This window comes from Coccinella septempunctata, chromosome 2 (assembly GCF_907165205.1).
Source record: "Coccinella septempunctata chromosome 2, icCocSept1.1, whole genome shotgun sequence".
Lineage (NCBI taxonomy): Eukaryota > Metazoa > Arthropoda > Insecta > Coleoptera > Coccinellidae > Coccinella > Coccinella septempunctata.
The window spans coordinates 21,479,728-21,504,588 of NC_058190.1; the positions used below are offsets into that span (position 1 = coordinate 21,479,728).

The 24,861-nt window shown below is 38.4% G+C and overlaps 1 protein-coding gene across 1 annotated transcript in view; it reads left to right on the forward strand.

Annotated features, from left to right (window-relative positions):
- Positions 1-2,208: 2,208 nt before the first annotated feature.
- The window catches only part of LOC123307574 (tRNA pseudouridine synthase Pus10), a 75,111-nt gene continuing 52,458 nt past the window's right edge, over positions 2,209-24,861 (forward strand). The window contains exon 1 of the mRNA XM_044889938.1: positions 2,209-2,240. Coding sequence (XP_044745873.1) covers positions 2,224-2,240 — 17 coding nt within the window. The 5' untranslated portion in view covers positions 2,209-2,223. The remainder of the gene's footprint in view (positions 2,241-24,861) is intronic.

The following is a 24,861-nucleotide window of genomic DNA, read 5'->3' on the forward strand; positions in this document are numbered from 1 at the left end:
ATGTTTTTGCCAACAGTCGCGCTGGCCATCACGAGAGTGCGAAATTTTGTTTACACAAATCAAATTGTAGTTGGCTCGTTGGCTGAGTGAACTGTTTCCCTGGTGACAGATGATAGGAATATTATTATTGTCGATTTTTGATAACAAGAGAACAACATATGACCATGGTGAAATGTTGAAGCGTGCGCTAGTATAAGAGTGTTTTGGCATCGGAAAGAAAAGGAGAAGAGATAAAATTTCCGAGAGCATTTTTGAGAGAAAATTGGAAAAAACCTTATCTCAAGAATCAACTCCCAATCAATTTGTGTGTCAAGAGCACTTTTGCGATGAAGATATCAAAAAGATGATGGATTCATTATAAACGAAATCGAAATTGTCATCCCTCGTGAGAAGTTGACTCTTCTGAATAAGAATATTTAACCAATAAAACTACATGGTTCAGAAGTAAATATTCTTGAAGAATTTTGTTGGCATAACATAATATATGGTTTATATCGGTTCTCAGCTGAGTATTGGCAAAAGAATCTACTCTAATACCTAAGTGATAAATCTGAGACTGCTACCTTTTGTTGTCTTGATGTGTACTGCTCCTCACTACGGATTTATATAATTTTGAAGATTAGTAAACCAACTAACATAGCTGCTTTCAATAAACAATGATAAACAAAAGTAGGTACAATTTTTTTGATCAGTGATTTCTTTTGAATTTCATTGATTTCGACTTGCATTTTATTGCATATAATTCAGAGAACTCATATTCAATATAGATTTGAAGAAAGGTATTTGAAAAATCATCAGAAAAACCACGATGACACATAACCTTAAATAAAATGAAGGCTGTTCATTTCAAATTGACGCTTGAATCCCCACTCCTTATCGATACCCGTTGTAATCGCAGCGACACCTATTTTCCCCGTTTTTGGAGACACATTTTTAGTACGGCGATCGTTCTCCTTCTCTCTACTCTCCATAGACACTAATGTCAGATCGTAGACCATAGTGTAATATCAAAGAGTAAGGAGGTTCATCCAGAGATATATTCTATATCTCTGGGTTAATCCAGAGATATAGAATTCTATATCTCTGGGTTAATCTCATTGAGAAAGGGTTTCTGGCTTTCTGGTCAATCTAAAAGTTCTTTTAGAGTTCACTGGTAATAATATCGGATCCAGGATTTTTTCTGGGGGGGGGGGTGCACAACGGGCAGACGAGCAAAAAAATCAACAGTAACTGTGAGAAATTAACCATCTCAGCTGTTTTCATTTTCTACTACTGCTACTCTTTTCTTCGCACGTGGCACGTGCCCCCGTGCCACCCCTTGTTGGTGTCTATACTGTGGTGCTAGTAAGGTTGTCTCTGACTCTGACTAGGTTTAGTCATTGAACTCATGATATAAGAACACATAAATTAATTTTTGAATAATTTTTGAACAAACCTGAACAGAACTCATCTTTATTGAGTTCAATGTTACTCTGATTGAATAGGTTCAAGTATGGAGGGTACCCTGCATAGGTTGAAGAATGCGTCCTGAAAGAGGGATGGTATGGAGAGTAGAGAGAAGGATAACGATCGCCGTAGAAAAAATGTTTTCAAAAACGGAAAAAGAGGAGTCGCTGCGAATAGTTATAAAAGGCGGGAATTTGGGCGTCAATTTGAAATGAACTACCTTTATTTTATTGTAGATTTTGTGTCAAAGATGAAAGATATCACACAGATATATATGTAATATCTCTGTTTTATGCCATCTCATGCGAGTTTTTTTTCCTGCACCATAAAGGATATGACCTTTTTCACATCAAAAAAATGGAAATGAGTAGCCAAAGTAAGGCTGCAGAAAAATATTGTATATTACGTAATACGTTCCCAAAAGTGATTTTAGAAACTCGCTGGATTCCAGGACTCGAATAAGGCTCGTCCTGGAAGTCGTCACTGTCGGAACTTATTTTTCTATCATGATAATATTTTCAAATCTCAAAAAAAGGTATCTACGCCATAGTCGAAGAAAATGAAACCGCACTAAATTAATTCCATTATCTAGTTGGTATAAGGGAAGAAGATTATATTATATTTTTATTTAATTTTTTTTAAATTTTATTTCTAATGAAGGAAAACACAAGACAATATATACCTATTTCGGATGGTCTTAAAGTCTGGAAACGGTGAAAACGAGTGAAAAATTGAAAGTCTTTAGTAATTTCGCCCCAGGAATCGAATTTGGACCCGATGAAGCCTTATACGAGGTACGATAGAGAATGAGATATGAAATTTCAAAGGCAAAACTATCTTTTTTTTGCATATTCGGATTCAACGGAAAATTCTACATCGTAATTGGTTAAAACTAAACATTTTTTCGTCCATTTTTGGGCCCTATGCAGCGTTCCCCGGGAGCGTCTGAATCATTCAGACACGTGTGTATGAGTTTCAAATGGTTTACTGAACGTCGGACAAAAACATATCCTATCACACCCAGATCTCAGACATTTATGTAAAATATGCTAGACCAAAATCTCTCAACTGAAACAAATTTCGACCTATTTATATACATATTTTTATACTTTTCGAACCAGCCAACTAGCGCAATAATGAACTACATACCCCAACGTGTTTTGCAGTCTAGTGAGCAATTTCCGAATTCTCGTCTTGTCGAACGTTGAAGGCTTTTTCAGAATTAACATTAACAACGCCCACTTGGAATTCGCGCAATCAAGTTATTCTGTAAATATTGAACCAAAAATATCAATGTGTCTATGGGGCGTCCGCGTTCCTGAAAAATCCTTGTTGTTCAGGTATTATTTGGGTTTTAACTAAACAAAATAAATGAGGATAGATCAAAGATTCAAATACATTTTCGAAAACTCAAAGCTTCAATACTTCATAGGACTATGTGTCGATTATAATCATTTACAATTCCCTCAATTTTCTAATGAGAGAAAAAGAAGAATATGTTGAATAGTTAAATGACACATCGAACATTTCCCTAATTCATGAAGTAGAAAGAAGATTTCAAAGTTTGTGTGAAGGTAATTGAATTGTCACTTTGTATTTCGAAAAGACAGTAATAATTGAGAAAAATGTATTTTTCGAGGTCAAAGCTCCTGCATATCAAAAAGTTCATACCTCAAAGATGTTGCGCTACTGAGGCAGCAGCTCCCCTTACAAGAATAAGTTTTTTTGAAAAAATTGTTCACTGTTTTTTCATGATTGGTTCAATGATTTCTTTCCCTACCTATGTAGCATGTAATATTGTTAATTGGAGGACAAAACGAAAAGCCATCAAGTGTCCAGAAGAAGATGACGATGACGAATGAAGACTTTTATTTTTGTTTCAAGATGAACTCCTGGTTGCTATTCGTAATGATGAAAATAATTTGTTTTGTGGGATATTAAATAAAAATGAATAAAAGATTAATTAATAGCGACTATGATTATTTAACTATTTGGCGCGCTCTAAAGGGAAATGCAATCTGCTGTACCTACCAAATCGAAAAACATTTTCAATTTTGTTTGAAATAGGTGGAAGTCCACTTCTAGACGGAGAGGCAGAGTCAAAAAAAGTCTCTGAATTTATTGAGCCTGTTTTTTTCTCAGGTGATTACAATCATAATATACAATAAAATGTAAGGGGTGTAAGGGGGAAGGATGCGTTTTATAACCACTCCTCTCAAATGCCAACCTCACCTACTCGCGGTGCACCCTGTTCTTACGAACGAGGCTCTGGCGACCGGACATGAGCGGTCCAACTCTGTTTTCTAGAATTACCTAGCCTAAACATTGGCTTGAGCAGGAAATGGCTCCATGCGTTGCTCAAGTTGTCGACTCAGGATACCTGTGCCACAAGATAATCTAGTCGTAGCCGCAACCAAAGTTGCACTGACAGCGTTACCAGTGCAGCTTTTGAACACATTCTAACGCAGCTCCTACAAAAAGATGGATCAGTCGAACAGGACAAAATTTGTATCCGGAGGTAAAATACCCTCCCATTCGAATCTACGGGGGAGGGTGCCTGAGCGAGTGAATCATCGAACAAACACCAATGAAAAGCACATAGCTTTTGCAGCATGGAACGTCAGAACCTTGCTAGACAACCCCAAGGCCGACCGACCAGAGAGGCGTACTGCCCTAATCGATAAGGAATTGCAACGAACATCCATTGCAATAGTTGCCTTAAGCGAGACACGCTTTTCGGACGAAGGTAGCCTGGTAGAACAAGCTTATACTTTTTTCTGGAAAGGCTTGCCGGAAGGCGAAATCAGACGACATGGCGTAGGCTTTGCCATTAGAAACGACCTGGCCGCCGAACTTACCGAAAATCCAGTTGGTATCTCAGATTATTAACACGCATCACGTTTCGTCAGCTCGCGTCGCGTGTTAATAATGTGTTTCCGCCTTAATTCGAATGGAGAACGTCTGCTGGCTCTTTGTGCAGAACACAATCTGTGTATAACAAACACCTATTTTATTACGAGACCCAATTCAAGGGGGACCTGGCGCCACCCGCGCTCAGGGCATTGGCATACCTTCGACTATGTGATCGTGAGAAGAAAAGATCTGAAAGAGGTGTTGGTCACTAAACCCAGAACAGATCTGGAGTGCTGGACTGATCATAGGCTGGTGATCTCGAGAATGAAAATCTCAATGCGCCCAAAATACCAACGCAAGCCAAAGTCTCTAAGAGAGCGCCTTCAAATCTCAAAACTACAAAACCCTTCTACAAAGGAAAGATTCACAGCTGCCGTCAAAGCCTAAAATAGCCTAACACCACCGGATTATAACGACGACATTGAGACTCATTGGCTTCGCTTCAAGTCATCTCTTGAAGAGAAGAATCTCAAAAACAGCGAAAGAAATACTGGGCACAAAACGCTCCCGAAAATCCCCAGACTGGTTTGCCGACAGCGAAACTCATATCGCACCCCTTTTGGACGCAAAACACAAAGCGATGAAAACCGCAATTAACAAGCCTGGCGATGTTGCAGCCCAAAAAAGTTTTATAAACATAAAACGCGAGGTCCGTCAAGAAAAAAGAAAAATCAAGGATAGCTATTGGAAAGAAAAAGCAAGGGAAATACAAGCTTACGCCGATAACCATGGCTACAGGCGTTCTTTCGAAGCTATTAAAACTGTTTACGGTCCAAGCAGAAAAGCTAGCTTTCCTATAAGAGATGCTCATGGAGCTATTCTAACTGATGATAGAAAAATTCTCGAAAGATGGAATGAGCATTATTCACAGGTCTTGAATCAAAATAACGACTCGGATTGATCTATTTCAGACCTGCTCCCCGCGTATAGTCCGATGACATCGCTTGATGACGAAATCTCAATGTCGGAAATCATAAGTGCGATTAAAAATATGAAAAATGATAAGTCACCTGGTCTAGACGGCATTCCAGCGGAGATATTCAAAGCCTTGGATGAAGACATTGTCAATAGTCTCCTAACACTATTCCGCAAGATCTGGGAACAGGTAGATGTGCCACAAGACTTCAGAGACGCTTTAGTTATCAACCTCTATAAGAACAAAGGCGATACGTCGAATTGCAACAATTACAGGGGCATATCGTTACTTAGTGTGGCTGGTAAAATTCTCTCGAAGATTATGGCTAAATCGTCTGGTTCCACTCTTAGAAAAGCTATTACCTGAATCCCAGTGCGGCTTTCGACCAAATCGAGGTACGGTGGACCTAATTTTTACACTGCGACAGCTACAAGAGAAGGCCCGTGAACAACAATCAAGGATTTATACAGCCTTCATCGATTTAAGTAAGGCATTCGACTCGGTGAATCGGAGAGCGCTATGGAAAATCATGGAACGTCTTGGAGTACCCGAAAAATTCTTAGCAGTGTGTAAAAGCCTTCATACCAACAACACCGCTAGAATACAGCATAATGGTTCTACAACCGACCATTTCTCAACCAACTCCGGAATAAAACAAGGCTGCGTATTAGCGCCTTTACTGTTCAATATTTTCGCCATAGCTGTATCGATAATTGCTGACATGAGTATGCCCGTAAGAGGTGTTGGGATAAGATTCAGATTTGATGGAGGCCTGTTTAATCTGAAGCGCCTCAGAGCCAAAACCCGTACCAAGTTTATCACGGATCTTCAATATGCAGACGACTGTTCACTCATCGCTAGCAGCTCAGAGGATCTACAGATAATGATGGACACCTATAAACAGATAAACGAAGCTTTAGGCCTTAGACTCAATATCGACAAGACCATAATCCTGGTAAGTCCGCCAGAAAGCCTTCAAACCTATATCAGGAGAATGAAACTCTAGAACAGGTCGAGCAGTTCAAATACTTGGAAAGCTTCATAAATACTAAGGCTAATCTAGACACGGAAATACAAAACCGTATCAATTCGGCATCACGGGCATTCTGGAAGCTAAAGGACAGAGTGTTTCAAAATCACGACCTCAATCAGAAGACCAAGACAGCTGTTTACAAAGCAGTGGTCCTCCCAACGCTTCTTTACGGAAGCTAAGGCTGGACGCCCTACAGGCGACATAAACAGCTTGAACAAACGCAACAACGTCATCTAAGAAAGATAATGCACATCAGATGGCTCCACAAAGTTTCGAATGCAGAAGTCTTGCAGCGGGCGAGTTGTACAACAATTGAGACTCAAGTAACGAGGGCCCGACTCAGATGGAGCGGCCACATTCCGAGGATGCAAGACACAAGACTCCCCAAAATAGCTCTATATGGCGAATTCACTGAGGGAGCCCGGAAACCAGGAGGCCAGTATAAGCGGTTTAAGGATACACTACATCAATCCCTAAAATTAGTTAATGCCAATCATAACTGGGAACAACTAGCGTTAGACAGGTCACAGTGCAGGTCTTTGGTACACAGTTATAATGGAGAATCGAGAAGGATACAGCGGCGGCCAGATCAGGTTGGTGACTATCCATGCCTTGAGTGTGGAAGGATCTGCAGGTCACGGTTGGGTCTCTTTAGTCACAGGAGGGCACACAGTCGCAACTAGCCCTAAGAAATTACAAGTCTGTTCGCAATTTTTTTTTCTTCTTTTTGTAGATTTATTCCCGGTAACGGCATACAGCAATGAATGAATGAATACAATAAAATGCTACGGTCAGTCAAGTGGATATTAGAACATGTGCCTCAGGTGCGCGGCCAAACATGTCGTGATCACCAACATAATAAAATCAATTTCTGAAGCCTGAAACTTTATCAACTTTTGTTTTTTGGTATGCAAATCAAAATTATGATAGTCAGTCAACGTCCAATCGGGAGCTGGTCAGCCAGCTTTTATGTGCGTAGATAGAAGTTGGGACTGGAAATCCTCAAAGGATGATTAATGTCAGTAGAATGCATCAAAAATTGGGAAATTCTGTTTGCAATGCTTTTCCTGGACTGCATGCTTTGACTGGACGTGATTTTAACCCAACTTTTTACGAGAAAGGTAAAAAAAACCTCTGCAGATAATGGAGCAAAGCGAAGATTTTCAAAAAACATTCGCTGACCTTGGACTTGTAGATGAAAGCAACCAGAATAAAATGTTCAATAAGGTTCAAAAATTTGTTTGTCATTTATGCGGCTTGAAAAAAAAAGAAATCAATTGACGAGGCAAAATTCGTTTTATTTTCAAAGACGTATAAATGTCTTAGCACCACAAGCGAATCCTTTTGAATTTAAAATAAGAAATGTAGATGGGTAGAGTATGCCACCATGCCAATCAGAATTGATGCAGCAGTTCTTAAGAGCGAGCTTCATTACAAATACATATTTGGCGTACTGCTCACTGTCAAATTCTAACGGAGCTATCTCCGACTGACTACGGCTGGTATTGGTGGATGGTGGATGTGGATGAGAAATATGAGTTTGATTGGTTCAAAGGTGATCAATTACCAGAACTTATACAGGATGTTATTATTGTATCTTTACAAGAAAATACAGAATACAGGTATAGAAATATCTTCATCTGAATGAAACAATCACAAATTCATTTATTCTTTAGATTCTACAACACCCAAAACACCTCAGCTTGACGTGTCAGATCACGATAGTGAGAATAATGCTATGGAAGATTCAGATGTTGAATTATATGATGATTATTTATAGCTTGTTATCCTTAATGAATTAAATAAATATTAGTTAAAAAATGTTTGAAAATCAATGAGTTCTTACCTGTGCGTATACCTGCGTTCGTTGAGTACACTGTTGATTTCGAACGAATTTTATTTCTGAGATTTAATAATAATAATAATAATACAGAGAAAAATAAGGACGATGCTGACTAAACACAATAAACATCACCCCAAAAGCTCAATAGAACGGACCGAGCTGCCACGATATCTTGGGGGTAGAGGAATTGTTGATTTGTCCAACCGTATGTCCCAGGAAATTGAAGGACTTCGAAAATATTTTCTGAGCAAGGCTGCTTCATCAGAACTTCATCAAGTAGTTTGTGTTGCTGATAGTTATACACCGTTAAAGCTACAGCAGGACCACTTGGAAACCGTCGAACACTCTGCAGAAAGTGAAATGCAGAAACTGACTGGCTAACCTTTGTATGGAAGGCACCAGACCGAGGTCAACCATGATTACGTCGACATGTCTGCGTCGAACTACTGGTTGGCTTCCGGAAGGTTTTGTTTCCTGAGACAGAGGACATGCTCGCCATCCAGGATCAGATGATTCCAACAAGGAACTACATGAAATATATCGTCAAGGATGATAGCTGTCGTTATGGCTGTCGTTAATGGCGACACATGAAACTATCCAGCACATCACCGGGGGATGTCAGGAGTTCGCGGGCACGGAGTACAAAAATAGACATGATGCCGTTGCCAAGATTCTTCACCCAAGAATTGGCACTAAAACACCAACTTATAAGTTCGAAAAAGGTTCCTTATTACAATAATTACCATCCGGATGATGTATTGGAAAATGAACATCACAAGTTCTACTGGGATCGCACGGTTCTCACAGACCGGAAAATAACCCACAATAGACCAGACCTCATATTGCTCAATAATGATGAGGACAGAGCACTATTCATCGATGTGGAGATTCCAAATAATAACAATCTTCTAGATAGGCACACTGAAAAAATTTCAAAGTACAGAGATCTCGAGGAACAAACCAGGAGATAGTGGAAGCTGAAAGATATCAAGACCATCTCTATTGTCATATCAACTACAGGCCTGATACCGAAGAAACTACTAGAGAACTTGAGGAAACTTCAGTTGGACGAAAATATCTATAAAGTCATGCAGAAGGCAGTACTGCTGGGAACGGCGAGAAGGCGAGAACTGTACGCAAGTACATGGGAAATTCAGAGGAACACCGTCTGCCCCGACCTGCTCCACCGAGTACGGGTGGAGCAGGAATCCAACCGGCGGCAGGGAGCCGACGAGCGACCCGGACCCGTCCACCACCACGAGCCCAAAAACCTGGAAAGGGCTCCAACAGAGCTTAATCCTTTTGATATCTGAGATATCTGGGATAAGTAAATTTTTCTCTGGAGAGGAGTATGAAAGCCGCAAGGCTAAAGTCATAATAATAATATCGTTCATTCTATAATCAGAATTACATTCAGAAAATAGAATACCTCTTGGAGAAACCTAGAAACAACACAGCAAAAAATGGGAAAACAAAAAATCCACATCAACAATTGCAGATAATCAGTTTGTGAAGGAAATCAAGAGTAGGGCTCTAATGGCCATATGCACCGTTTCATTGAAGGATATTATTTCCTTAAACGTTTTAAACGTCGTTTTAGAGCACTTCGTTTAATCAAACGGTACATAAGGCCATAAATCAATCAATAAATTGAGAATAGCTTTCTTAAACTTTTTGATGTCCGTTAAAGCTTGGTATTGTTTAGGAACCCTATTGAACAACTTGAGGCACATATATTCAACGTTTTTCTAAATTAGTGTTAGTGAATACTTCGGGAAATGAAATATTTGTATACATCTGGTTTTGTTCAGATTCAAATGTTCTTCAAAATAATGTTCGTTCTTTCGTAAGAAAACAAGACATCTGAATATGTATAGGCCGATTAGTGTTAGGATTTTTTCTCTTCTGAAGTATCCACGGCAAGATTGTCTAGTTGGTAAACGAAGAATGGTTCTCAATGCTCTCTTTTATATGATGAATATTTTGGAAATATCGGAGCTGTTTCCCCACGCAATGATTCCATAAGCCATTAAAGTCTGAAAGTTGGAGTAATATACAGTTCTAAGCAAGTTTTCTGGTCAGCCTGACGCACAAGGATTCGAAGAGTATAAAGAACAGAGTTCAGTTTACTCTGAAGTGAATCAATGTGTTCACACAAACTCAAATGTTAATCCAGAGTAATGCCTAAGAAATTTGTAAAAACAGAAAGATGTTTTGACTGCCCCAAGAGATCCATTGACTCAGGTTTTGATGTTCTGTTATGTGAGGTGCAGAAAATCATACACTCGGTTTTATTCATTTTGAGGGTCAGCTGGTTCTGTTGACACCAGTTGGCGTCAGAAGAAAAACCTCTCTGCGTGGATTTCACACTTTTTGGGACATCGGGTGTTGCTACCAGTATGTTTGTATCATCCGCATACATAACGACCTCAAGATCGTCCTCCTCTGTCTGGAAATCCTCAGCAAATTGTTTATTATTTAGGTTTGTGACGAAATCATCTAGAATGATGTCCGGCAAGTCGTTCATGCACACGAGAAGCAGCAATGGTTCGGCGACACCTCCCTGGGGCGACACCCAACAATTCATCAGATGAAGAGTATGACACACCGTCAACATCGAGGCAAACTCTTTGAATTCGACCCTGTAGGTAACTGCTCATAAGATTCAGCTGCTTATCTCGAATTCCGTAAAGAGACAATTTATGTAGCAATTTTTAATGGACCACGCAGTCGAAAGCCCTGGAAGAATCGTTAGTCACATTGGTACTTTGCCGCCCTCCAAGGCCCCCGGGATTGACCGAACCAGCGTAAAAATTGCTGTATCAGTGCTTTTTGTCTTTAAGAAAGCATGCTGACGTGCGGAAAACACTCCAGATTTTCGAAAAAACTTTAAAAGTCTATTTACCAGAACTTTTTTAAACAATTTAGAAAAAGAAGTGAGTAGGCTTATCGGATGATAATTTCCAGGATCTTCTGGATTTTAAGGCACAGTTGCGACACGGAAGTGCCTTATTAAAATAAATGACTATGATGTAATATCTAAAGAAAGCGAAAAAAATTTAATTTCTAATTAACTGACGGGCGTTGTTCTACGGAATGACTGACTGACTATTTTATTTATTAATAATATAGTCAGTAGTAGTTAAAGAAAAATCACGCTTAATAAACGAATTGCACCCTTATAAATGACGCTACGCACATTAAAGCTGACTAACCAGCTGTATCCCGATTGGATGGACGGACGTTGACTGACTATCATAATTCATAATTTTGATTTACATACCAAAAAACAAAAGTTTCAGCCTTAAGAAATTGATTTTATTATGTCGGTGATCACGACATATTTGACCGCGCACTTGAGGCACCTGTTCATTAATATTCACTTGACTGACAGCAGCATTTTATTGTAAACATGTGTTTCATGAGTCGTTGGCCATAGCCCAATGGTGAATGCAGGTCATCGAGGCCTTTCAGAAAACTTGCTTGTTTTGTATCCTAAGGCTTTTAGTTTTGGAGATACAGGGTGATTCATGAAAATTGACCTAAATTTGCGATAGCCATAACTCTGGAATGCAAGGTCCGATTTCGATCAAATTTTATGGGTTTGTTCACTTCAGAAAGCTAGCTCTTTCCAACGGTTCATGAAATATCAATATTTTCAGGGCAGAACTCAGAATATCGTGATTTTTCATTGAAGCCCCAAAATCTTTATTTTTTACATCCCTTACAGAAATGTCGTTATTGCCACGAATAAGTACATAATTTATTCTAAGAAATTCAGTTTTCACTTTGCATGGCACACTTGTCACAAGGGAACAGGAACCGGACGAATTCATATTTTATGTCATTTTTTTCGAAATTTCAAAAAATTTTATTCTGTCTGCAGTTGTGCAGACGCACATGGGTAGCTACTCATGTAAAGTTGGCGCCGACTTTATTGAAAAACATTTTTTTTTAGTTCTGAGAAGATTTGAAAGAGTTCCTGATACAAATTTTGAATACTTCGGGTAAATCGTGGACTTTAGAGTCCACGATGATCGTGGATTCTAATGAAGTTAGTGTGGCGCTAACTTCTCGCGGCGCCGGCTTCGCAAAATGAGTTCTGAAATTATTTTTCGATGAGAAAGAAACAGTTCTAAAGTTTTCGACTGTTTTGGAAAAAGTTCTATAAACGTAAAAAAAAATTGAGAACAGTTTTTGTTTCTCGAATATGCCTATATATTAATAGTTTAATATCTAATTATTCTATATACAATATACATAGATATTATATTTTATGAATAAAAGTTTTGTTTGATTGGATCAATTTTTATTGGAGTATGCTGACTCTTCAAGATATAGTTCTGTCGGAAAAACGAAACTTTCGAATTTATAAGGTCGGAAATTCAAGGAAACCAATATTTCCTAAATAGTCCTCGCTGCGAGTTCTACAAAATAAGGTCGAGAGAGTTTAATCAAAAAAACGAGGTTTTTAAGTGTATCAGCTATAATTAGTCGGAAATTTGAAAAACCAATATTTCGTATTAATCTCAGTAGCGTTCTACAGAATATTTCTGAAGAGTTAAATCGAAATAAAATTCAATTTATCAGCTATGATGCACTCATTAATATTTCGTATGTTGGCCAAAATTAACCTCGAAAGAGTTCAACAGAATATGTTAAGAGAGACAAGAAGAAAAACAAAAATTTTCAATTTATCAGCTACAATAAGGTCAAAAATTGGAGAAACAAATATTATTATGTTGCATATCTTGATATGAGAATTTGTTGAGAAATGTTCATTTTACATAACAATTCCAACATGTAACAAATGCGAGAACTGGACTGTCGAGCTCTCAAAAAGACTATCGATTCCACAGATCTTCTACAAAATAATAAGAAGGAACACTCGGCTAAAGTTTCACGATTTTTATTAAAATATTCGTTGAAATGTTTCGGGTTTTACCCCATTTTCAAAACTGAATACATGAATACAGAAGGTACACCTACTACACCTTCATACAGGGTTTGGAAAAAGTTTGGTACCAAATTAATACAGGGTGTCTCAAGTTCGAGTGCCTATTAGACATTTCTGGAGAACTAGACATATTTGAAATCTGAAAATTGGGATTATGATATTGTTCGAAGTTCTCTATAGAGCTAAAATATTTTCGAAGCCCAAAAACTTCCGGTTATACAGGGAGTGAAAATAAATTCGACGAAGAAATTTTTTTTCAAGTTTTCTATTCCTGGTATGATCGAGTATTCAATAGTGAATACATTTCTGTTAAAACCATTGTATTAAATCGAATAGTTTTCAAAATATCCAAAAAAAACTGGAAAAAAAGTCAAATATGTTCAGTCAGTAATATGTTCATTATTCTTATTTTAAATATCCTAAGCGTAAACCGTTTTTACAACATCGAAGAGGAAGGATGTGAAAAGGTCATGCATCTTTTGGATTTCAAAAATATCATCACAGGGTGTTTCAAATTTTGTGTTGAAAATTGTGATCTTAAATTGGCCATAACTTCTGTTTTTCAAATTAGAACCCTATTTTTTTATAATTGTGTTGGATTCTGCGGTCAAAAATAATGATAGTTTTCTCACATGATTATGCTCCTAAATTCAATAATTTCTGAGTTATTTGAGATTTTCTAGATTTATGTGGTACGTAGAGTCAAATTCTTCGAATCTGATTCATAAGGATATTCTGTGAGCATAGCAGATAAATCATCCCATTTATAATTATAATTCAGTGTCAGACAGGTCTTATTGTTAGTCGTTATGAAATTTTTTGATTTCACAAAATGAATCGTTGCTATTCTAATAATGAGATTTTGGATTTATTTCTTATATTTTATTTTTTCAATTGTATACGCAATGCACATTCAAATGCATTTAATGATATTGTTTATTTCAAATCCATGGTGGATGACACAAAATGTTGAGTATCCAATGAGAAGTATCCCCATTTTTTTTACAATTTCTGAAAAGATGTTTCAAACTTTCCAAATTTTGGAATGTAAGAGCCCCTAAAGAATACAAAAAAAGGGCAGTTGATGAAATTAGTATTTCGACTTATTTCGAAGCGAATGAGAATTCATCTCTTCAATAGGAAACACATTAAATAGATTCGCTACTTCAGTACACCGAATTATGATTATAATAAATAAATTATGATAATAAAAATAAAAATACGTTTCAAAACTCAAATTAACAAAATAAATGATCAGGTAAGAGTTTCAATATGGTAACCATTTTGTTCCACACACTTTCGAATACGTCTTGAAACACCTCGGTTAGTCGCTCGCTCAATTTCCTCCCCCTTTAGCGAGTGGAAAGCATCCTCCACACGCCGTTTCAAATCTTCTTTGCTTTCAATAGGAGATTCATAGACTATGTTTTTTATTCTACCCCATAAATAAAAATCTAAGGGAGTAAGATCGGGAGATCGTGGGGGACAAAACAGTGAGGAACGGCGTCCGATCCACCGATTAACAAACATTGCATTCAGTTCTTCAGACACCTCGTGCGAACTATGTGCCGGAGCCCCATCCAATTGATAATATGCGGTAGTCGACATACTCAACGGCAGTTCATCCAAAAACTCAGAAACAAAATTTCTCAGGATTTCCAAATATTTTTCTGTATTTAAATTTTCTTCATAAATGTAGTACCGCACTTTATTGTTCATCAAAAGAGCAAACACATTAAAACTAAATTTGTTCTGGGGGTTTCTTTGTCTTTTTCTATGAGGATTTTCACTTCTCCAAATGTGGCAATTCTTTCTATTAAATAGTCCTTCATTATTGAATTTTGCTTCGTCTGTCCAAATGAACTTTTTCAAAAAATTTTCATCATTTTCAAGTTTTTCTAATATTCCTCTACAAAAATTTAACCCTTTTATGTAGTCACCTGGTTCTAATGCATGAACTTTCTCGTATTTGTAGTCATGCATGTTGTGTTTCTTCAAAATTCGGTGCACTGAATTTCTGTCTAAATCGATTTCATGAGCTGCACTTCGAATAGATGCATTTTCATTCGCTTCGAAATAAGTCAAAACACTACTTTCATTTTCCTCATCATCAACTACCCTTCTTTTGTATTCTTTAGGGGCTCTTACACATCCAAAACTTTGAAAGTTTGAAACATATTTTCTAAAGATCTTCTCCGTCATGGAAGGTAAATGGGGATACTTCTCGTTGAAGGCCCGGCAGGTTCTACTAATAATTCTGTCACATTCACTATGTATATAAAATAGATCCAGAATTTCGTAATTAGAATAACGGTTCATTTTGTTAAATCGAGAAATGAAGATAACGAATAACAATAACACCCGACACTTGTGAATTATTAACAGATAATTTATCTTCTATGGGTGCAGAGTGTTCCCATGGTTTCGAAAGAATATTCATTGAATTTTTTTAGATGCAATCAATTTGACTCTACGTACACCATAAATCCAGAAAATCTCAAATAACTCAGAAATTATTGAATTTAGGAGCATAATCATGTGAGAAAACTATCATTATTTTTGACCGCAGAATCCAACACAATTATAAAAAAATAGGGTTCTAATTTGAAAAACAGAAGTTATGGCCAATTTAAGATCACAATTTTCAACACAAAATTTGAAACACTCTGTGATGATATTTTTGAAATCCAAAAGATGCATGACCTTTTCACATCCTTCCTCTTCGATGTTGTAAAAACGGTTTACGCTCAGGATATTTAAAATAAGAATAATGAACATATTACTGACAGTTTTTTTAGGATATTTTGAAAACTATTCGATTTAATACAATGGTTTTAACAGAAATGTATTCACTATTGAATACTCGATCATACCAGGAATGGAAAACTTGAAAAAAAATTTTTTCGTCGAATTTATTTTCACTCCCTGTATAACCGGAAGTTTTTGGGCTTCGAAAATATTTTAGCTCTATAGAGAACTTCGAACAATATCATAATCCCAATTTTCAGATTTCAAATATGTCTAGTTCTCCAGAAACGTCTAATAGGCACTCGAACTTGAGACACCCTGTATATTTAAAACGGAACGGACGGAAATTTGAAATTTATTGTCAGGAGGTGAATGGCAAGCACTTTAATTATTTTCAATAAATTTTTTCTACTAGTAAAAGCCCTGTATTTCTTCTCTTTTTATAGATTTTCATAAAAAATACGTCATGAAAAGCAGAAAGAGTTATCTAATACAAAGTATTTCGTTTTATTTCTCACTATTGATACAAATAACAACGATTTATTTATTTGAATGGATTTTTTCTCAAATGTACAAAAAGACTGAATTTCTTCTTTTTACAGATAATTTTTACATGGAACCCGATATGGATAGATCCGAAACAAGATGCACTTTCAGAATCTGCAGAAATATACAGGGTGTCCCATTTAAATAAAAAAAAGTTTTGTCATTTCTGGTTAAACCGGAAGTATCTCATTAATGAAAATATGCTCATCAGATGCATTGTGGTCCATTACACTCAGCTGCCAAATTTCAAAAATATCGCTCGTTTTGTTTTAAAGATATTAATTTGGTGCCAAACTTTATCCCAACCTGTATAACTAACGGATGTTAAAACAGGAGATAAGCGGAAATCAAGTTAATCGTCTACAATTGAAAAGTTTTTTTTTTTGGGCTGAAGGAACTCTAAAAGATCCAAACGTTTACCTTTATTGTTTATTACCTTTGTGTGAAATTTTTATATTATTGAAATATTTGAAGTGGTTGAAAGTGATACAGTGATTAGAGAAACCTGTAACGATACTTGATTGTCTTATATAAAAATCAAGCCTCGTTTTGAATGTCCGTTTCCCTGAATTTTCCAGTTGAAGCAATGCAACACTGTCTGAAGGAGATTCCAGTTTTAATATGGATATTCCGTTTCATTTTAGAAATATTTTTCAGGTCCTGAAAAATTAAATTCAAATTCCGTAAAATTGAAATTTCCATCAGTAATCCGCCGTAAGAATCAAAAACAAAGAAAAAGTGTCTTTCTGAATTCGGCGTCGTTTTTCCGTCCACAAAAACCATTGAACTCTATGAGAATATAGAACATAGAGTTCAATGACAAAAACGCACCGAATTCAGCATAAAAACAAAACGTGGATCGCAGATAACGACAGTTTCTTTTACCGAGAAAGAGAAAACCGCCCCCGAGAATAGTTCTGCTGGGGAGAATATTCGAGAATACCGAATTTTTGGATGCAATTTTGATCACATGACCGTCCACATGTTGAAATGTTGATAAATAGGGCCGCAACACCAGACGAACGTCATTCTGTATTCTTTATTGAGTCATCATTTTTCTTGATTCTTTATTCTTGCTCTATTCGTGATTCTTGATTCCTTATTCACTGTCCGACAGTCATTCTTAGTTCTTTTCTTGATTCATTATTCGACAATCCTTCATTCCTTATTAATCCTTCTAAATTCGAAGATCCTACGATCTGTTTCTTTTTTTTTCTTTTCTCTAAGTGGTGGTGTGACCGTACCGGAACAAACTGTAAGTCTTTTCTTGATACCGCATACTTCGTGATTCCAAAGTTGCATTCTTTTATTTGTTTAATTGTGTCAATCCTTATTGTTAATTCCCCTGTTTAACGCAGACTTCTATTGCCTGGTTCTCTGGTGAACCAAGACCAATCGACAGAAGTCTCGAAGTCGTTCCACTCTCCACTGGTAATGCTTGGCGTGTACAATCAGGGTTGCCACGGAAAGACCACAGTAACCTATCCCGTCCTACCCCTGTCGTGTTCCGTTTTCGTTTTCCTGTTTACCGCAGACTTCTGTCGCCTGGCTATTTGGTGACGAAAACCAATCGGCAGAGGTCTCGAAGTTTTTCTGCTGGTAATGCTTGGCGTGTACACCCAAGGTTGCCACGGAGAGACCATGACAAACTACTCCGTTATCCTGCAAATTGTTGCATTGTGTTTCACCTGCATCAACCCCGTCCCGTTTATTGAATAGTTTCAATTCTGATTGGCCTGTACACTGAAAATCACTGAATGTGCTCGGGATCAAACCTATCGCTAAATTAACCGATTACAGGGACTTGGATCTTTCTGAGACAACCGGTTACTGTAAATTTTGTGTAAACCCCGTACATCCCTCATTGTCTCAGAAGGAATCAAAGTGACCGCTATTGATTTCTTTCTTTCTTTAATACCTGATATTTTGACTGAATATAATTAATTTGAATATTGTTTAATTCATTAATTTCACTGTGTTGAGTTTGAATTTGTGATCACCGTGACAAATTAATTATTGCATTTCTGTTTTCCTCATTTTTGAACTTGGTCATCAACTGTATATATTTCTTGACTTGGAAATAACTGTATGGTTCACTGTAATTTAGATTATTGTAATAAATGCGGTTTTAAAGTACTTGTTATCGCTATCACCTTAGATAACCCCGAACTCTGTCTCCGACTAGTAGGTACCTGGGTGGGTTTGCTATTCCTCCCTATTGAAAGAATAGCTGGCGCTCGAGATAAAACCCTTTGCAAACTTAATCCGTTACAAACCAGTTGTTGATTTATTTAGCAGTTATAGATCTTTTATGTTCTTCAATTCTAACCCTGAGAGAACAGCCAGTCTGACCTGAATTGAGGAACATAAATATACATAACTATACTGCAAAATAAATCAACAACTGGTTTCTCTAATCACTGTATCGCTTTCAAACACTTTATAGATTTCAATACTATAAAAATTTTACATACTTAAAGGTAATAAAAGGTGAACGTATGGATCCTTTAGAGTTCCTAGAAATATCTTCAGCCAAAAGAAGTAACCTTTCAATTGTAAACGATCAACTAGATTTCCGCTTATCACAGGTTTTAACATCCTTTACCTGATAGTTATATGAATGTGTACCATTACAGGGGCATATCGTTGCTTAGTGTGGCCGGTAACATTCTCTCGAAGATTATGATGATTATGATTCTACTCTTAGAAAAGCTATATTACCTGAATCCCAGTGCGGCTTTCGACCCAATCGAGGTACGGTGGACCTAATTCTTACACTGCGACAGCTGCAAGAGAAGGCCCGTGAACAACAATCAAGGATATATATACAGCCCAGAGACAACATACAGCCTATATGGATTTAAATAAGACCTTCAACTAGGTGAATCGGAAAGCGCTATGGAAAATCATGGGACGACTTGGAGTACCCGAAAAATTCTTAGCAGTCTGTAAAAGCCTCCATACCAACAACACCGCTAGAATACAGCATAATGGCTCTACAACCGACCATTTCTCAACCAACTCTGGAATAAAACAAGGCTACGTGTTAGCGCCTTTACGTTACTGTTCAATATTTTCGCCATAGCTGTCTTGGTAATTGCTGACATAAGTATGCCTATAAGAGGTATTGGATGAGGATTCAGATTTGATGAAGTCCTGTTTAACCTAAAGCGCCTCAGAGCAAAAAAACCCGTACAAAGTTTATCACGATACTTCAATATGCAGACTACTGACTACTGGTCACGTATCGCTAACAGCTCAGAGGATCTACAAATAATGTTGGACACCTATAAACATATAGTATACGAAGCTTTAGGCCTTATACTCAATATTGACATAACCAAAATCCTGGTAAGTCCGCCAGAGAGCCTTCAAATAGATATCAGCCTGGAGGATGAAACTCTAGAACAGGTCGAGCAGTTCAAATACTCGGGAAGCTTCATAAATACTAGGGCTAACCTGGACACGGAAATACACAACCGTATCAATTCGGCATCACGGGCATTCTGGAAGCTAAAGGACCGAGTGTTTCAAAATCACGACCTCAATCTGAAGACCACGACAGTTGTTTACAAAGCAGTGGTCCTCCTAACGCTTCTTTACAGAAGGGAAAGCTGGACGCCCTACAGGCGACATATTGAACACCTTGAACAAACGCAACAACGCCATCTGGGACAAATAATGCACATCAGATGGTTCCACAAAGTTTCAAATGAAAATTGCAAATTGCAGCGCGCGAGTTGTATAACAGTTGAGACTCAAGCAACGTGGGCCCGAATCAGACGGAGTAGCCACATTCTAAGGATGCAAAACGCAAGACTCCCCAAAATAGCTCTATATGGCCCTCATTCACAGAGGGAGCTCGGAAACCAGGACAGATCACAGTCGAGGTCTTTGCTACACAGCAGCACTGCATCTCGATGCAGGCAAACTGAGGAAGACTGATAAGGAAGATGTAGAGCAATCTATATCTTCCTTTGCGCTCTGTCAATTGGGCAGAGACATAGAGTTTGTGGCGTTCAATTGAGACGACTGCTACATCCGACGTCTGATGCGGTTGTTCGATTGGTTGCCGAACCATTAGAAAGAGACGGGTTGCTCTACATCTTCCGTCTCAACTGGACACACTTTCCGTCGTATTTCGGTACCTAATCGGTACCATTTCTTTTAGAGTTCATAGAGTTTATAATGGACATTCGAGAAGAATACAGCGGCGGCCAGATCTGGTTGGTGACTATCCATTGTGACGAGGCAGATTTTGCCCCGCCACGAAAAGCAGGTTTCTTCACCTATGCTTGCATAATGGGACCTGAAGTATTTTTGGGGAAAACCGTTATGTTATCATGGGGGGGCTTTGCCGATTCATATTATGTCGTTGTTTTCCACCGACCAGTCCCATATTTGGGCTGAAACCGTATATGTCTTTTGTTTTCGGAGTTCATATATTTTGGAATCCTTTCCGTTCAACCGTACTTTTTCTGACGCGAGAGGTGTCTTTCAACTTGTTCAGTTTTTCCTTTTCTTCAATTGTTTCTGTCTCTTTCCGAGCTGGCTGATTGACCGAACAATTTGAGCGCATCCAATGGAGAGATGAGTTGCCCATAGTAGGGCAAGTTTTCCGAGGAGAGGGGTACATACTTCTTCGACGCCCGGCGCTGAAGGTCAAGAGTGAGTGAGTGGAGATCGAGCTGCCGAGAAAAGTGCGTAAGGTGTTATTGCCGTGAGTTGGAAATTACGTCAAGAAGTTTGAAAGTTTAAGGCAAGTCACTTGTAGCATTAATATTCCTTACATAGTGCATACCTGGAATGACATTTTCACTATTTTCCGTTCTCTTGAGTCCGTTGGACTGGCTGAAAATACCTACCTACCGTTTACACTTGAACTTGAACTAGTTATTGTAGGTTTTCGCGACCGTTCGTCCGTTCGACCGCGGTTGGACCCCAGGAGGACTTGGTGTTCCTACCGTATTTTTGGTGATTATTCGGTTAATATTGCCGACTTCCGACCGATCAAGTTACAGGTTGACAGCTTCTTCCGACCTGCTGTCTGACTGGCAGCCATTTTGAGGGTCACAGAGAGAGAGAGAAGGAAAGAGAGAGAGAGATCGCACTGAGGTAGTGACTTTTGCCAGGATTTCAAAAGTTAACCGTAATTACCGTCTATTTCAACCGTATTTTCTTGGACCAGGCCGACGGTTGACATCAACATTTGTTATTACTTGTACATTTCTGTATATAATTTAATCCAGTAGGAATAAAGGACTGAACGTTCATTTTGTTGCGAGTTATTTTTGCCAGTGAGAGACAGTGCCCTTAATCAGTTAGAGCTAGATTTTCGTCAGAAGAGGTAGCTATCCTTTTTGAACGATTAAAAACCGTCAGAAAGCAGAGACCAAGAAGACGCTACCACCCTAGTTTTCACTGCTACCCTTCTCCACTGATTATTCAAGTCCACCCGGGCTCTCTAATTCTTTGGAGATTCTGTGAGAGACGTGGGGTTCCACTGATTGCCCCACTGGCGCCCGAGCAAAGGTAAGGAGCGTCCAGGGTGAGAGAAAAAGCCCGTCACACCATGTCCGGAGTGTGGAAAGATCTGTAGGTTACGGTTGGTTCTCTTCAGTCACAGGAGGGCCAGGAGGCACACAGTCCCAAGTAACCCTAAGAAATTATAAGTTTGTTCGCACCGATAGTTTTGTTTTTGAGTCTTTTTGTAGATTTATTCTGAGTAACGGGATACAGCATACAGCAATGTATGAATGAATTAATTTATTTTCTAGAATTTGAATAGATTCACACCACATAATTCTATACCTATAATTTGATCCTCCTGCTTACATCGCCAACGGGAGCTGAGCTGTATCTAAGATTACACTTTTGTGTACTAGCTCAAATTCTACAAAGAATTCTCTTTGAATTCCATATATTTATAGTTCTATGGTCCCCACTTACGGCTTTGTCCATAAAAGAGAAACAAGTATTGTCCGCATTTTAGCTTCCTCTTTTTCTGCATCATTCATCAGACTGTACTGTCCTGGCCTTAAATTACCTTGCGCTGGTCAGTGATGCTTGTAGAATTCTTTTTACTTCGAAGGTACTTACGAATGACAGCACTTTAAAGACACCTTACTACTCTATGGCCAAAATTCGTGATCGTCTGGTTGTGGTAGGACTCCACATTACGTAGGCAACCCAAAGTACTTACCCTGATTACTAATAGAAAAATTGACGGGAGGTTGGGAGATTCGAAAGAAAACAACACATTTAAACCCAAACAAGAAACGTTTATTTCGGGTTTCATTGGAGACGATTTCCAATGTCATAGCTCTAGGGCGCAGCAGAGGGGAGGAAAAAGAGCTGCGAGAAAACCTCCCCTTAGAACAGCAACAACTACATAGTCTACCATACAGGTATGATTTTACGTAGCTACGGCAACAGGTTCAACTGACGAGAGAAAATCTCATGTGAAATGCACACTTGGTGGAATCAGTTACATCTACAGCTATCAGCTCCTTAATGATGACTCTAAACCGATATTTCAGTGAGATGAGTTACGTTCAGCATACAACAGTTCTGAATTGGGTAGGGTTCAGTCAGGGGGTTGTTGGAAGGATTAGACTCAGATGCAAGGGCATCCAGCCTAAAGGGTTGGAGACGCAGTTACAACGGTACCCGGCCTCAGAGGAGAGAGACGCAGCTGCAAGGGCATCCGGCCTCAGAAATCGACGCAGATACAACGGTACCCGGCCTAAAGGGTTAGAGACGCAGTTACAACGGTACCCGGCCTCAGGGGAGAGAGACGCAGCTGCAAGGGCATCCGGCCTCAGAAATCGACGCAGATACGAGGGTATCCGGCCTGCGGGATACTAGGAAGGGCAAAATCCACAAAAGTTGTATGTTTGTCCCGTAACACAAATATGAATTATTTCCGCTCTTGGCTATCACGTTCAAATATGTCCTGTATTGACCAACTCCACCAGTGGAGAGAAAAATAATAATAATAAAAGAAAAGGAAAAATGATAAGTAAGGGTCCTTAATGCAATTACAGTATTTACCCTGTTGGTCGTACCTAAGTAATCGAATCATTGGCTTGGCTTGGGGACGTTTCAGTGACATTTACAAGTATTCATAAAATAAGCAAAAAAAAATATGTAGAAATTAAGAAATTAATATTATAAATATTATATAACACAAGCGCATCCACCATGAAACAAGTTTATTAGAATAACTAGCCCTCAAATCATAAATGGAATAGAATTGGAAGCAGAAAGGGGTAGCGTACAAAATGGCGTCTGGCATCCCTATGACCTGTTCAAAAGAAGAAAAACTCAGAAAGTAGGTTTTTATCTAGAATAAAGAAAATGAGTTATATTGTGTGTGAAGCACATAAATTAGAGACGGACGGAATTGGCCCTCGAGTCATTAACGAAATACTTTAACAATGAAAACTAATATGATGCATCAAGTACCCAAAACCGCATATTCGCAATAAAACCTTCAAATTAATAATATAAGAAACGGTAGTAATGAAATGAGTGGTAACTTACGTATGGAATTCACTGAACAAAATAAAGAAAAAAACAAGCTTTGTCTTACTCAAAAATTCACTCTAGGAAAAAAAAACTAACTAACAGGAAAAACCGGTTTAACTCGTTTCAAGAAAGGACGCTTAAATGAATCCCTTCTTCATTAGGAATTTCTTGCCTTTTCGATCTCAAGTACCTACTTGAAAAAGAGCGTCTTCCAGAGGGCTCTTAACGCTTGCGCCATCTCCCCTTACAATTCAACAGCTAGTACAGAAAACCTTGTCTAACCTTTCATTTCTTACTGGTGGTCTTTGATAAAGTCCACTAGAGGGCAGTCGTTATGTCATTATAAAAAAAAAAAGCAGTCCACTACAGTCGCCCCTTTGAAGGTTCGACTCGAGGAGCACCATGCGAGGAGAGTTGGAGCTTCAACATCTATACCTTATCTGGATCAGTATCCCCAATTCTCCGGTCAGTGGTAGCATTTGTCGCTGGCCACACCATGACTGCATACTCCTTGGCCATCCTGGTTGTTGACGGCTTACGAATATCGAAGTAGGTTCATCTGCCACAGTTAAGGTACTTCTGTTGGATCTGGACGAAAAGAGTTGGTTCCACATTTCTGGCGTTCCAGAAATGGCAGCATCCCTACTGTTCAGCGAATGGATAACGACATCATTAAGTGTCACAGATGTCTTCAGGGTTCTCTAAGGGAGAGAAAAAAAAATTAAATTCGGCAACACTCAGAATCATGGGTGAGCTATTGTTGAAAGAGTTTAGTTTAGCCGCAATAAGGTAGGCGACCAGCTCATACTCCCTTGGTATAGTTTGAACCTAAATCACCATGGCATCTACGAAGAGCGACTGCGACACTGTTGCTCTCATTGGGTACGTAATCCACCCTATGAATTGATTCGGGAAGTCCAACAGGTTAG